Genomic DNA, 16,002 nt, shown 5'->3' with positions numbered 1-16,002 from the left:
CTAACAATACAAAAAATTAGCTGGGCGTGGTGGCGGCGCCTGTAGTCCCAGCTACTCAGGAGGCTGAGGCAGGAGAATGGCGTGAACCCGGGAGGTGGAGCTTGCAGTGAGCGGAGATCCGGCCACTGCACTCCAGTCTGGGTGACAGAGTGAGGCTCCGTCTCAAAAAAAAAAAAAAAGAAAAAAAGAAAACTGATCACTACAAAATAATTCCTGTCTGGCATTCAAAAACAGATTATTTTTAAATGTCCTTTCTGCAGAAAATTCTTCTATTACCATTCCAGGCTCTGGTCACCTAAAAATTAGACTAAGTAACTCATTGATTGTTTTCCAGGTACCTAGCTACTCCAAAATATTTTCTTTTTTTTTTTTTTATGCCTCTACTCTAACTTTCTGCAAGTTAAAATAGTTTAAATAGGGGATGGGTAGGTAAATCATAGAAGCTGCATGCATCAATTTCTCTGAAATTATTAAGGAGGTCAAAAAGAAGAGACTGAATTTTTTTTTTTTTTTTTGAGACAAGGTCTCCTGTCACCTAGGCTGGAGTGCAAGGTACAAGAATGGCTCACTGCAGCCTCAACGTCCGGGGTTCAATCAATCCTCCGACCTCAGTCTCCCAAGTAGTCAGGACTACAGACACATAGCACCACGGCCAGCTAATTAGAGACAGGGTTTCACCATGTTGCCCACACTGGTCTCAAACTCCTACGCTCAAGCGATCCACCTGCCTTGGTCTCCCAAAGTGCTGGCTGGGATTACAAGCATGAGCCCTTATGCCCAGCTCATAAAGATCTTAAGTCATATAACACTGTCACTCAGCTTCCAACTGGTGATAGCTATATCATTACATACAGAATATTTGAATAGATGGTTACCAGGACAACAAGATGTAAGTTGCTTTGGTTCAAATAGTGGATTACTAGAGTTTAATCTCAAGTGTTCGTTCTGTTTTTTTCATTATAAAGCCACATTATGAGGTAAAGGTGTCTGTTGGTTAGCCTGATAATCTAACCAACATATGCCAAGTTACAAACAATTAATGTAAAATTCATTTAGAGAGGAGATGCCTGTAAGTTTGCAAATTGATTTTCTTCATCTCACCTCTGCCAACCACTGGAAACAAGAAATAATGATAATATGAAATATACTATCATTACGTGTGCTTTCATGTTACCAGCATTTCCTAGTTCTTTTTTTTTGAGACAGAGTCTCGCTCTATTGCCAGGCTGCAGTGCAGTGGTGCGATCTCGGCTCACTGCAACCTCTGCCTCCCAGGTTCAAGCAATTCTCCTGCCTCAGCCTCTTGAGTAGCTGGACTGGCACACCACCAGGCCCAGCTAAATTTTGTATTTTTAGTAGAGATGGTTTTTCACCATGTTGGCCAGGATGGTCTTGATCTCTTGACGCCCACCTTGGCCTCCCAAAATGCTGGGATTACAGGCGTGAGCCACCGCACCCGCCCATTTCCTAGTTCTAAATCTCAGAACTTTGTTTGAGTTTACTTGTTCAATGACTTGAAATGACATATTTGACCAGATGATTATGAGGTTTTGTGAACTGTTAGACAAAGTGACAACCAAAATTCAACTGGACAACTCTATACTCAGCAATGTCGAGGCTTAATATCAATGGATTTACTTTTAAAGTATGATGAAACTTTTATATAGACAAGAATACATTAAAATTCACACAGCAAAGGAAAATACTTACAGAAATAAATACAAGATCAGCTTCTTTGATGGCATCATCAATATTGGTAGAAAAAAATAGATTTTTTCCTCGACAGGATTCTACCACTTCTTTTAGTCCTGGCTAGAAAGAAAAAAGACATATAGCTTGCCAGTGATATGAGATAACCTAATAGTATAGAATTACATTTGTTAAAGGGAATGGTAACATTGTAATTTAGATGTCTAGGTTGTGCTCAAATTACCTTTGTAGAAAAGTTAAGGATCATATATAAAGGCTGTAAGTGCACATCTCATTTTTTAAATAGGGACAGGGTCTCACTCTGTCACCCAGGCTGGAGTGCAGTGGTGCAATCTCAGCTCACTGCAGCCTCTGCCTCCTAGGCTCAAATGATCCTCCCATCTCAGCCTCCCAAGTAGCTGGGACCACAGGAGCCACCAGGCCTGGCTAATTCTTGTATCATTTTTTGGTAGAGATGGGGTTTCGGGGTTTCACTGGGTCGTCCAGGCTGGTCTCAAATTCCTGGGCTCAAATAATCCTCCCATCTCAGCTTCCCAAAGTGCTGGGATCATAGGAGTGAGCCACCATGCCCAGTCTATTTTATTTTATTTTATTTTATGAGACAGAGTCTCTTTCTGCTAGAGTGCAGTGGCATGATCTCGGCTCACTGCAACTTTCATCTCCTGGGTTCAAGCAATTCTCCTGCCTCAGCCTCCCAAGTAGCTGGGATTATAGGCATGCACCACCACACCAGGCTAATTTTGTACTTTCAGTAGAGATGGGGTTTCACCATGTTGGTCAGGATGGTCTTGAACTCCTGACCTCAGGTGATCCACCTGCCTTGGCCTCCCAAAGTTCTGGGATTACATGCATAAGCCACCACACCTGGCCTATTTTATTTTTTGATACAGGCCCCCAGGCTGGAGTGCAGTTGCATAACAGCTCACGCAGCCTTGACCTCCCAGGCTCAGGCAATCCTTCCTGCTCCTCCTCCTAAAGTGCTGGGATTATAGGAGTAAGTTACCATGCCCTGTCTCATAAGTATACTTTAGTAAATAAAGCAAAATGGAAATTGCCATTAAACTTGCTACAATCAGAAGAGCAGCTCATTTAATGCTTTGTCATTGTTTACCATGTGCCTTACTCATAAGAGTTAACTATTAACTATGAGTATCAACACAATTTTCAGAAAAGTCAAGGTCCTCTGTGATTTCAAGCAAATATATGATTTTGCATTGTCATTATGAATGCACATTTTTACTCCCAATAATTCAGGCCAATACAACTGGCTGTGAAAGTCAATTTACTCCATATATACTTAAATAAATACACATTTTTCTAAGTCCTATTGCAAGGAACCCTTTAATTTTTAAAAAATTCCCAGTTTAACAGGAGATATATTTATGTTAAGAATATGGAGGGGTATAAAACCACTTAACAAATATTCTTAATTCAAGCCTAAATCTGATTGGACCTGTCCTTTAGACCCAACTACCAATTCACATTAAATAAAGAATAAGTTGAAAAACTCCAAGGAACCCAACCAGCAAAATCTAGATTGAAAAATTTCTTTTTTTTTGAGACAGAGTCTTGCTCTGTCACCCTGGCTGGAGTGCAGTGGTACCATCTCGTCTCACTGTAATGTTCACCTCCCAGGTTCAAGTGATTCTCATGCTGCAACCTCCCAAGCACCTGGGATTACAGGCGCACACCACCACACCTGGCTAAATTTTGTATTTTTAGTGGAGACGGGGTTTTTACGTGTTGGCCAGGCTAGTCTCGAACTCCTGGCCTTAAGCGATCCACTCACCTCAGCCTCAGAAAGTGCTGGGATTACAGGCATGAGCCACTGTGCCTGGCCTAGACTGTGACAATTTCTAGCCAATAAACAAACTGGTTTATTCAACCAATAGATATTGGTTGAAGCCCAACTATTGTGGGCTACTAGCCTGGGCAACATGGCGAAACCCCATTTCTATGAAAAAAATTTTAAAAAATAGCTGGGCATGGTGGTGCGTGCCTGTAGTCCCAACTATTTGGGAGGCTGAGTTGGGAGGATCACTTGAGTCCAGCAGGCGGAGGTTGCAGTGAGCCAAGATTGAGCCACTGCACTCCAGCCTGGGCCACAGAGCAAGGCCCTGTCTCAAAGAAAACCAAAATTATCTTTTAGAGATACATGATAAAGTTTATGGATGAAATTATAAGTAATCAGCATGGTGGTAGTTGGGAAGGGAGACTGGCCATGTAGATAACTGGTGAAACAAGATGATAGACATATAGAGAGTCATTGTACTATTATCTCTAATTACATGCTTGAACTCTTTCATAATAAAAAGCAAAAAAAAAAAAAAACATACCTAAACCACTGAAACTCACTCTTAGGGGAGAAACTTCAAACAATATCCATCCATAATATTATGGATGTTTAGAAAACTATGTCTATAGCAAAGTGAAAGCCCCTTCAGGGGCCATAGGTCTGGCATTACATATAGAGGCAACTCCCTTTTCTTCAATGGTTCCGAGGTCTCTTAACATAAGTAACTGGAGGATGTGAAAAATGTACATTTGAATTTCCATTAGTTTGATTAAAATAACGGGACAAGCAAAATACATGAACCACTGCAACCATGAATATGATGTCACCAATCACAGTAACAGGTTTCCTTGGTTATTTTGGCTAGATTCTAGAAAATGAGGGAAAAGTTTTATAGAGTCGGGATTTGCAGAGAATAAAATTTAATTCAGTCCCGTGTATAATCTCCTAATATTTAAAGTTACTAAAATTAGAGCGATGCAGAATTCATATAAATATAATAAAACTTCAAAATAAAGACTTACATAATTTTATTAAAATCAGTGGGATCTTTGTAGATCTCCAAAACTGATGCAGAAGCAGTTAATAATATAGGTTCTATCTGTTATTCGGTTCATTATGTAATTATCACAATTGGTATCTAGAATGTATATGGTACTTTTAATGGAAGAACTCAAATTCTTTCACAGGGTAAAATTATCCTCAGTAAAATGAAAATTTTACTCAGAAAAAAAAAAAGCAAATTATCCTTTTTGGTTTTTTCTTTAAAATAGTTATTAATTTTTTTTTTTTTTTTTTGAGATGGAGTCTCGCTCTGTTGCCAGGCTGGAGTGCAGTGGCGCGATCTCGGCTCACTGCAACCTCTGCCTCCTGCACTCAAGCGATTCTCCTGCTTCAGCCTCCCCAGGAGCTGGGATTACAGGCGCACACCACTACACCCATCTAATTTTTTTTTGTTTTTTTTTTTTTTTTTTTAATACAGACGGGGTTTCACTATGTTGGCCAGGATGGTCTCCAACTTCTGACCTCAGGTGATCCACCTGCCTTGGCCTCCCAAAGTGCTGGGATTATAGGTGTGAGCCAACCACACCCAGCCTAAACTGTATTTTTTAATGAACAAAGTTTAAAAAGCAGTATCTATTCAATAAATATGGTAACACAAAAGGATGTGTTTTAACTGTTAAATATTAACAGAATCTACTATTTTCTCGGTAATTCATGTAATGAGAGAAGAAAGAACATTAACAGTAAGTCAAAACCCACTGTATGCCCTCTCCTAGTCACTATTATTCCCAAATTACCATCATGCTGAATTCTATAATCATAGATTAGTTTGTCTATTTTTGAACCTTATGCAAATGGAATTATACAGTATGTACTCCTTTGTGTCCGGCAACACTACTTTTGTAAGATTTTAACCATATTCTTAAGTGCAGGAGTCGTTTCCTTGATTTTCTTTTCTTTTTTTTTTTTTTTTTTTTTTTGAGGCTGGGCCCCCGCCCTGTTCTCCCCTGGGGTTGCAGTGAGCTGGGATCCGGCCACTGCAAGCTCCGCCTCCCGGGTTCCCACCATTCTCCTGCCTCAGCCTCCCGAGTAGCTGGGACTACAGGCGCCCGCCACCTCGCCCGGCTAGTTTTTTTTGTATTGTTAGTAGAGACGGGGTTTCACCGTGTTAGCCAGGATGGTCTCAATCTCCTGACCTCGTGATCCACCCGTCTCGGCCTCCCAAAGTGCTGGGATTACAGGCTTGAGCCACCGCGCCCGGCGATTTTCAACATAGTACAGTATTTCGTTGCAGTATTATACCATAATTCATGTAGCCATTCTTTTTGTTTGTTTTTTAAGATGGAGTCTCACTCTGTTACCAAGGCTGGAGTGCAGTGGTGCAATCTTAGCTCACTGCAACCCCCGCCTCCCAGGTTCAGGTGATTCTCCTGCCTCAGCCTCCCGAGTAGCTAGGGCTACAGGCATGCGCTACTACACCTGGTTAATTTTTGTATTATTTTAGTAGAGACAGGAGTTCACCATGTTGTCCAGGCTGGTTTAGAACCCCTGACTTCAGGTGATCTGCCCACCTCAGCCTCCCAAAGTGCTGGGATTACACGTGTGAGCCACTGCACCCAGCCTCATGTATCCATTCTATGGCTGATTAATATTTAGGTTGTTACTTCTGTCCTTTATTGCACATATGTATGCATCTTTGTTGGATATACACTTGGAATTGCTGGGTCACAGACTAATAGTTTTGTTTTTTTTTTCGAGAGAAAGGGTCTCACTTTGTTGCCCAGGCTAGAGTGCAGTGGTTCCAACAGGGCTCACTGCAGCCTCAACCTCCTGGGCTCAAGTGATTCTCTTGCCTCAACTCCTCAAGTAGCTGGGACCACAGGCACATGTCACAATGCCCAGTTAATTCTGAAATATTTTATAGAGACAAAGTTTCACTATATTGACTAGGATGGCCTCAGCCTCCAAAAGTGCTGGGATTACAGGTGTGAGCCAACGCGGTTGGCCTTTAAAAAAAAAGAAAAGAAAAGAAAAGGAACGGGGGTCTTGCAATGTTGCCCAGGCTGGGCTTGAACTCCTGGGCTCAAGCAATCCTCTCGCCCAGCCTTCCAAACTGTTGGGATTACAGGCATGAGCCACTGCGCCTGGCCTGTATTTTCAGCTTTAGTAGATACTGTCAAACAGTTCTGCCAAGTGACTGTAACAATTTATATTCTTACCAAGCAGAGCATAAAATTCTAACTGCTAAATACTTGGTATTGTCAGTAATATTATTTTAACCACTCTGATGGGTATCATTATTCTTATTTATTTATTTACTTATTCGGAGACAGAGTTTCACTCTGTCACCTAGGCTGGAGTGCAGCGGTGCGATCTCAGCTCACTGCAACGTCTGCCTCCCAGGTTCAAGCAATTCTCTCACCTCAGCCTCCTGAGGTGCTGGGCTTACAGGCATGCACCACCACACTTGACTAATTTTTGTATTTTTGGTAGAGACAAGGTTTTGCCATGTTGGCCAGGTTGGTCTCGAACTCATGACCTCAAGTGATCTGCTCACCTCGGCTTCCCAAAGTGCAGGGATTACAGGTGTGGGCCACTGTGCCCAGCCGTTTTTTTTTTTTCTTTTTAATTTGGAGATGGGGGTCTCACTATGTTGCCCAGGCTGGACTTGAACCCCTAGGCTCAAGTGATCCTTCTCTCTTAGCCTCCTGAGCTGCCAGAACTAAAAGGCCATGCCACCACGCCTGGCTTATTTGTGAAGACTAGAATATACTGCTGGCAGAATTCATTACTGAATGTTTGGATATAAGTATGGCTTAAGGGGTTTCAAATGACTTGCAACCCTGTTATCAATATCAGCATTACAGAACTCTCCATCAAGTTATCTTTCCAAAACATTTTTAAAAATTACCCTAAATCGAATATAGTTATATATACACACACACACACACACACACACACATATATATATATATATATATATATATATTCTTTTTTGAGACGAAGTTTTGCTCTGTAGCCCAGGTTGGCGTGCAGTGGCATGATCTTGGTTCACCACAACCTCCGCCTCCCGGGAATAAGCGATTCTCCTGCCTCAGCCTCCCAAGTAGCTGGGATTACAGATGCACGCCACTGCACCCAGCTAATTTTTTGTATTTTTAGTAGAGATGGGCTTTCATCATGTTGGCCAGGCTGGTCTTAAACTCCTGACCTCAGGTAATCTGCCCGCCTTGGTCTCCCAAAGTGGTAGAATTACACATGTGAGCCACTGCACCGCCAATATTTCAATCCTAAATCTGATTCAGATATAATAAGTAAATCTGTGTTTTTGAGTGACTACTACTCTATGGGTGCTTTTTCATAGATTCCCATATCTTCTATTCCTATAGATAGCAGGCAGACCTATCTTAGAGATAAAACTGGATTGAGACTTTCCTTCTAAAAGTCTAAGGCAACTAAAGTCTATGGTTGATAACAGTCATAAATAAATAAGCTTTGGCTGGGTGGGGTGGCTCACAACTGTAATCCCAGCACTTTGGGAGGCCGAGGAGGGGCGATCACCTGAGGTCAGGAATTTGAGATCACACTGGCCAACATGGCGAAACCTCGTCTCTACTAAAAATACAAAGATTAGCTGGGAGTGGTGGTGGGCACCTATAATTCCAGCTACTAAGGAGGTTGAAGCTAGAGAATCGCTTGAACCTGGAAGGCAGGTGTTGCAGTGAGCCAAGATCGGGCCACTGCACTCCAGCCTGGGCAACAAAAGCAAAACTCCGTCTCAAAAAACAAACGAAAAATAACCAAGCTTTTGTTGGGGAAAAAAACAAACATATAGCCGGGCGCGGTGGCTCAAGCCTGTAATCCCAGCACTTTGGGAGGCTGTGACGGGCGGATCACAAGGTCAGGAGATCGAGACCATCCTGGCTAACACGGTGAAACCCCGTCTCTACTAAAAATACAAAAAACTAGCCGGGCGAGGTGGCGGGCGTCTGTAGTCCCAGCTACTCAGGAGGCTGAGGCAGGAGAATGGCGTAAACCCGGGAGGCGGAGCTTGTAGTGAGCTGAGATCCGGCCACTGCACTCCAGCCCGGGCGACAGAGCAAGACTCCGTCTCAAAAAAAAAAAAAAAAAAAAAACAAATATATTAATATTAGCTAGAAAATGCTACCATCAAATTTTCAAATGCTTTCCTGTTGACTTTCAAAAGCATAATATGATGAACTCTTTTTACAGTGAAACACCAAAAATAAAAAAAAAAGGAAACCAGATAGCTCAGTAAAATAGTTAGAAGCATATTTTTCTAAATTCTCTAAATTCACAAAAATTTTGAAATTCCAGTTAATAAGATTTGTGGCACCAAACTCTAAATATGAAAGATGCCATTTATCCATCTAAGGTTTATGTGATGTTAGTATAATAATCCAAAAATATATTAAACTTATATTAATATTATAAAAGTTTTATTTATTTTATTTTTACAGGATACCACTTTTTAACTTTATTATAATATGGTAATGATACTAACAGACAAGATTGGAAAATAGGAAAGAAGGCCAGGTGCAGTGGCTCACACCTGTAATCCCAGCACTTCAGGAGGCTGAGGCGGGTGGATCACCTGAGTTCAGGAGTTCAAGACCAGCCCAGCCAACATGGTGAAACCCCATCTCTACTAAAAATACAAAAATTAGCTGGGTGTGGTAGTGCGCTCCTGTAATCCCAGCTACTCAGGAGGCTGAGGCAGGAGAATTGCTTGAACCTGTGAGGTGGGTGTTGCTGTGAGCTGAGATCGCGTCATTGCACTCCAGCCTGGGTGCCAGAGCGAGACTCTATCTCAAAAACAACAACAACAACAAAAAAATGAAAACAGGGAAGAGAAAAAATTGGCCATAATCTCACTGCACTAATACAACCATTCTGATAGACTTCTTTCTGGTCATTTTTCCTACCCACATTACCCAAAGTAATGTGTTTTAATGTCCATATGTTTTGTATCCAGATTTTTTCATTTAATTTCTTATCAGTTGCAGTTATAGATTTTATATTAATAGTGCATATAAATTATTTAATAAAGACAGTAAAAAAACAAAGAGCATAAAAACAGACAGTTGTTTAATAAGCTTACCTCATAAATAGGAAGTGTAGGAGAATTCCATGCATTGATTCTCGATTCATTGACATCAACAACCGTTACCCTGATTTCAGGACACATATTAGCAATGACACTACAAGTGGGTCCTCCAACATAGCCTGCACCGATGCAACAGATCTTCTTAATTTCAAACATGATTGTACTAGAAGGAAAAAAGTAAGACTGTTCTAGTATTGAAAACAGAAAATTTAAAGAAATCATATTGTACATTCATTACTTTATAAAAACTGTCAAGGTGACAGATATCTGGAAAGATTTCCTAGATTCACTCTGAGGAATTATGAAAATAGTGATTTAAAAAATAACATTCCAATTGGATGACCTAGCCTGTTCTCAGTTGCACTAGCATGAAACATATGGAAATAATTACAGTAACTGATATTACTGAAAGGGAGCCACAAAGATTATAATGACCCAATATTTAGAAAGTAAAGAATCAAAGCAAAACATTCCTTAGGGCTATAATACACTAGGACAACCTTGACTGCTGACAGAATGTTCCAGGATGAACATAATTGTACAATTCTTGCTTAAATAAATGCTAGTGTACAAAGATGTGTTTATAACAGGTTGAGATTACGATGATATGGAATAAGATTAGTTCCATAGTCCAGAATTGGCCTCTGAGATTATATGCCCTACACACTACTTTGGCTTTCAAAGTTTACTTTTAGGTACTAGGCAATAATCCTAAACTCCATTTCAACTTTAATCAGAAACCATAAGGTGGTTAAAGAAAATGTAATTTCTGTAATTACCAAAGCTGTTATGCAGATTTTTTTTCTTTCCAGTGCCAGCAGAAAAGTGGATTACACAGATTTTGATAGATTTTCAAAAGCATTAGGTGAACTGATTCACACTAATCAACATGGCAAGGAACTGATTTATACATAACTATGCTCATTTATCTGTTGCAAGGAGAACTGTCAAACTGATCAAATTCTTAGAAGCAAAGAATGGTTTTGCTTTGCCAAGACCTCAGACATCATCTAATCTAATCCATTCAGATTCCAAAGAAAAGGAAAATGGTAATCACAGAGTTTAAGAATTTTTTAGTATACTCCTGTATGGATCAGAGAATGCACTCTGGAAGGCTGGCCTAATCTGAATGCCTGGCAAGAAGAATATCCCTATTATGAAAAAAGACAAATCATATAATTAAGATTATCCAATTCCTTTTGGTTTGAATCTGTATTAAACAATATTCTAAATTTTCATTTGGTTCTCTGGATAGATTTCCCTACTAGAAGAAAATGAGCTGACTAATCCATGTAAGTATCCTGGACTGTTTGTAGCCTGTGTTAATAAACCACTAATCTGGCTTATACATTGATCTTTAGTGGTACAGATATCAACTCATGGAGTCTAATCCCTCATGACTTTTTTTTTTTTTTTTCCAAATGAGACAGAGTCTTACTCTGCAGCCAGGCTAGAGTACAATGATGTGATCTCGGCTCACTGCAACCTCCGTCTCCTGGGTTCAAGCGATTCTCCTGCCTCAGCCTACCGAGTAGCTGGGACTACAAGCACACGCTACCACGCTCAGCTAATTTTTGTATTTTTTGTAGCGATGGGGTTTCACCATGTCGGTCAGGATGGTCTCGATTTCTTGACCTCGTGATCTGCCCGCCTCAGCCTCCAAAAGTACTGGGATTACAGGCATGAGCCACCCTGGTATTTATGTTTTTTGAGACAGAATCTCACTTTGTCACACAGGTTGGAGTGCAGTGGCATCATCTCGGCTTATTACAACCTCCACCTCCTGGGTTTAAGTGATTCTCGTGCCTCAGCCTGCCAAGTAGCTGGGACTACAGGTGCACGCCACCACACCAGGTTAATTTTTGTATTTTTAGTAGAGAAGCGCTTTGCCATGTAGCCCAGGCTGGTCTGGAACTCCTGAGCTCAAGCAATCTGCCTGCCTCAGCCTCACAAAGTGTTACGATGACAGGCACAAGCCACTGTGCCAGGCCCCTCATGACTTTTAAAAAACAATTAAAAGAAATAGAATTTTGGTAAAACAGTAAAAATGGACAGAATTTTGAATCGTATGATTCAATTAAATAAAGCAGTATTCTTAGCCATATGAAATAAATTTTTAAAAATTATTTATTCTGGCCGAGCACGGTGGCTCATGCCTGTAATCCCAGCACTTTGGGAGGCCGAGGAGGGTGGATCACCTGAGGTCGGGAGTTCAAGAGCAGGATGATCAACATGGCAAAACCCCGTCTCCACTAAAAATACAAAATTAGCGGGGCATGGTGGCACCTGCCTGTAATGCCAGCTACTTGGGAGGTTGAGGCAGGAGAATCGCTTGAACCCAGGAGGCAGAGGTTGCAGTAAGCTGAGATCGTGCCATGTTGCACTCCAGCCTGGGCAACAAGCATGAAACTCCATCTCCAAAAAAAAAAAGATTTATTCTGAGTAGATAATGTTCATATGGTTCAAAATTAAATCTGTTGTAACAAGGTATACATGAGAAATTTCACTCCAACCCCTTCCTTATCTACTTTGCTATCCCCTACTTTGCTTCCACACAAGCAACCCGTTTTCTTGTACATCCTCCCAGCTACAAGTACATATACATATATTCTAATAATTTTGTCTTTCTAAATGCAATAGAATACCATACATACTATTAACACGTGGTTTTTTTCACTTAATTAAACCCAGTATATCTAGAATACCTAAAAAGTAGAATCTCAAAGTAATGTTGGACCAGAGGATCTTTTAGGGTTATCATTTAATCTCCTAGCCCAAAAGTTATTAGGGCAGGCTTTACCCTTAATCTCAACCAGGACAGGTTCTGCTAACACATTTATTAAATGAGAATCAGCATCTACTCGTTCTAGTTCCTGGACTTAAGGAGTTCAAAGTTTAATAAGGCACAGCCAGGCTAACAGTGATTTGCTGCTGCTCCCTGCTGTATCCTTGACTACTAGAATAGCAGCCTCTCAATGAATATTAATTGAATAAGTAACTCTCCACACAGGCCTCTCTTTTTGAGATGAAGACTTCTGTGTAAACAGCTTTAGTTCAGATTGCCGATCATAGTATTTTTGCAGTAATTGACCAGAATACTATCAGGTTCTTTTTTTTTTTTTTTTTTTTTTTGACACAAGGTCTCACTCTGTTGCCCAGGCTGGAGTGCAATGGCACAAGCTGGGCTCACTGCAGCCTCTGCCTCCCAGGTTCAATCGATTCTCCCACCTAGCCTCCCAAGTAACTGGGACTACAGGTGTCTGCCACTATGCCCAGCTAATTTTTGTATTTTTTGGTAGAGACGGGGTTGGCCAGGCTGGTCTCAAGCTCCTGACCTCAGCTGATTCACCTGCCTCAGCCTCCCAAAGTGCTGGGATTACAGGCGCGAGCCATCGCACCTGGCCAAGTTCTTTTCCTGAGTTACCTAAAGAACTTCAGCATGTTTCCCCGGAGTTACTTCTTATCTGCCTTGATTGTGAGACCACATTTCAACTTGCTTTACATACATCAGCTGGGGTAGACTACTAATGGCCGGTGAACCTGTATCATAGAACTGAATGTGTTTTACACAAGCTTTATTTGGGGTATTCTCGCCTTGCTATTTCCCATGAAATAAGGCTTATAGATGACAACGGGAAAATCAATGAAGAAGCTGATGTATGATCTGTGCAAGTCCAAATAAATGGTCACTTGGAAGTTTCAATAAAATCTTCAATAAGCTTTAACATGGAGTTTGACATAGTGTTAGTGACACATCTTGCATGACACTGATGTCTTCCAATTCCATTTTCTCTTTTTTTTTGAGACGGAGTCTTACTCTGTCACAAGGCTGGAGTGCAGTGGCACCGTGTTGGCTCACTGCAACCTCCGTCTCTTGGGTTCAAGCAATTATCCTGCCTCAGTCTCCTGAGTAGCTGGGATTACAGCCACCCACCACCATGCCTGGCTAGTTTTTATATTTTTAGTAGAAATGGGGTTTCACCATATTGGCCAGGCTGGTCTCGAACTCCTGAGGTGATCCACCCACCTCAGCCTCCCAAAGTGCTGGGATTACAGGTGTAAGCCACCGTGCCCAGCCCCATTTTCTATTTCTACTTTTATGTACCCTCTGGCACTCTTATTCTGCTGTCAGAGACGTGGGAATGTCTCCTTATTAAATGGGTTATTTTGAAATGAGTTTTTACCTCTGTATTTTGGGCGAGCCACAACAAACCAAACCATTCCAAAACTACTCTTCATGTAAAATTTCATAAATTCAAATAAACATTCCAACCCAGAAGGGGTCACTAACAAATAACAAATGCCCTACTACAATCTAAACAGAAAATAATCCTTCTAGCCCCAGCTAGATACCTTTACTTTGCATAGGTACCCAGGAGCTAATGATAGGCATTACAGTTGGATACATCAGCTTCACACATTTTAATCATTTCTAGAAATTAAACAGTAAAAGATGCCTGAATAGAGAAAAATATTTAATCAGTAAGAAAGCCGGTATTAATTTTATGTCTAAGGGTTATCATGTAAATCTGTGGAAGTAAACAAGAAGGAAGATGGATTATGCTTATCCAGTTAATAGATTTTGTTAGAAAAAGGAGTACAGCAATGGGAGAAGAAATGAGATCTTTTCAACCAGGGTTGTCTACCCCTTACCTTAAACTGGATCCTGGCCACTAACAAGCACATCTCAGAGCAGACAGTCAGCTCTTTGATTTCCAGAATCCCCCTGAAGAAAGACTACTGTTCTCCATTTCTTAGGGGATTTGAAGAAAATCAAAGGCTCACTGTGTCTTTGAGGACAGTCGATAGACAGCTACTGCTCTGTATGCCCATGAATAGATCCCTACCAGCGACCCCCTCTTTTCTCCATACTAGAATTCATAACCCTACTAAGTTATCTTCCTGTATATTTATAGGACGTATAATTTTTCAAGATCTCACACAAACATGGTCTCCCGAGGCACCCAGGAAAGGCCTTCCCCGACATCAAACAGAGCAATTCTATGGTGTGGGGGTCCAACAATGGATTCCAGGACATCCCAGATAGATAACACGATAGTCTCAGGATTTTGCTCTGGAGAGGGCTTTCTGGCTTCGTTTCTATTTGGTTTCTTAAGAGAGGCGGCATGAGAAAAGCAGGAGCCCCTCAGGTGAGCAGACTCTTAAACACAAACAAAAGACTACGACTCTGCGGCCAAAATGTGGTCCCCAACGAGAGAACCGCTTCCTGTGGTGGGGGTTCGGCTTTGGAGGCGGCAGGGAAATCTCATCCGAGTCAGGAAAGTGGGTAAAAGCAGAAAGAGAAGGGGCTAGAAGACTCACGAGTCTTGAATAAGAAGCCCAGGCTACCCCATCCCCAGGACAGCAGTTCCAAAATGCGGTTCCCGCCCTAAACCCCGAAGAGACGAAGGTCGTGAGTCGGGAAGCCCGGGACCCAGCGCAGCGAGCAACCGGGAGCAGCGCACACCCCAGCCCCCCTCCCTCCACATCCCGCCCAGATCTGGATCATCCCGCACGGGCGGCGGGGCCAGCCTGGGAGCGGCGCTTACCCACTTCCCAGCAGCAAGCGCAGGGACCGCTCTTATCCCGATCGTTCGGACAGCACCTTCCCACGGGCCGCGCTGCCGCAGCTTCTCCACCAGCGCCCAGCTCCGTCTGAGCTCCCTCTCGGCGCACGCCCCTCCCTCAGGCTGCCACGCGCTACACCCCTGAGTCCCGGGCCTCAGCCCGTATTTAAAGGCTTCTGCCTGAGAAGGCGGAGGCTTCATTCCCCCGCAGCCAGGCCCTCCTGGACTCTGCCTTCAGCCGCTTCCTAGCTCCCCCTCCCGCTACACAAGGCCCAGGGCCGGGTCCCTATTTCCTTCAGGGCCCAGGGGCGGGGAGACGGGGGCTGGTCTGGGCGGGGCGGGCCTGCCCCGCCCCTGACCGAGTTAGGCAAATCCGCTTGGGCCAGCTCAGCCGCTCCGCCCCTACCGCGAGCGGCGCTGGGCGGGACTGCGTGCGTGGCGCGTCCGCTGGACCAGGGGAGTAGGGCAACCGAAGGTGTAGGCCCTTTGCTCGCCTACCCGGCGGTCGTGGGTAGCGGAGAGGTCAAGACTTGTTGTTTAGCAGCCGTCTCCCCGCCGCCCTGTCCTGGCCGAAGCAAAGGCCGCGTGCAGTCCGCGTCTGCCAGGCTTCAGGGCTGCGCGGGTACTGGGTGGGTGGTGGGCCGGGCGACCGGAAGATCCTGGCAGCCTTTCCGGTCCCCTCAGCCCCATGGAGCGCCGCCCTCGGGTTTCGGTCCCCTGGATTCTGCAGGTCGGTCCCGGCGGCGGATTATCCTCGCCCACAACCTCGAGGCCCCTGGGTCAACCACGCCCTCCGGGCA

General features: G+C 43.0%; 1 protein-coding gene across 1 annotated transcript in view; it reads right to left on the bottom strand.

Annotated features, from left to right (window-relative positions):
• UGDH (UDP-glucose 6-dehydrogenase) overlaps positions 1-15,523 on the bottom strand; it is a 29,551-nt gene extending 14,028 nt beyond the window's left edge. Inside the window, exons 1-3 of the mRNA XM_026455806.2 lie at positions 15,185-15,523; positions 9,630-9,798; positions 1,711-1,812 (exon numbers count right to left, since the gene is read on the bottom strand). Of these exons, the coding sequence (XP_026311591.1) occupies positions 1,711-1,812; positions 9,630-9,791 (264 nt within the window). The 5' untranslated portion in view covers positions 9,792-9,798; positions 15,185-15,523. The remainder of the gene's footprint in view (positions 1-1,710; positions 1,813-9,629; positions 9,799-15,184) is intronic.
• Positions 15,524-16,002: the final 479 nt, after the last annotated feature.

Source organism: Piliocolobus tephrosceles, chromosome 3, assembly GCF_002776525.5.
Source record: "Piliocolobus tephrosceles isolate RC106 chromosome 3, ASM277652v3, whole genome shotgun sequence".
Taxonomy (NCBI): domain Eukaryota; kingdom Metazoa; phylum Chordata; class Mammalia; order Primates; family Cercopithecidae; genus Piliocolobus; species Piliocolobus tephrosceles.
This window is presented reverse-complemented; position numbering and strand designations above follow the sequence as displayed.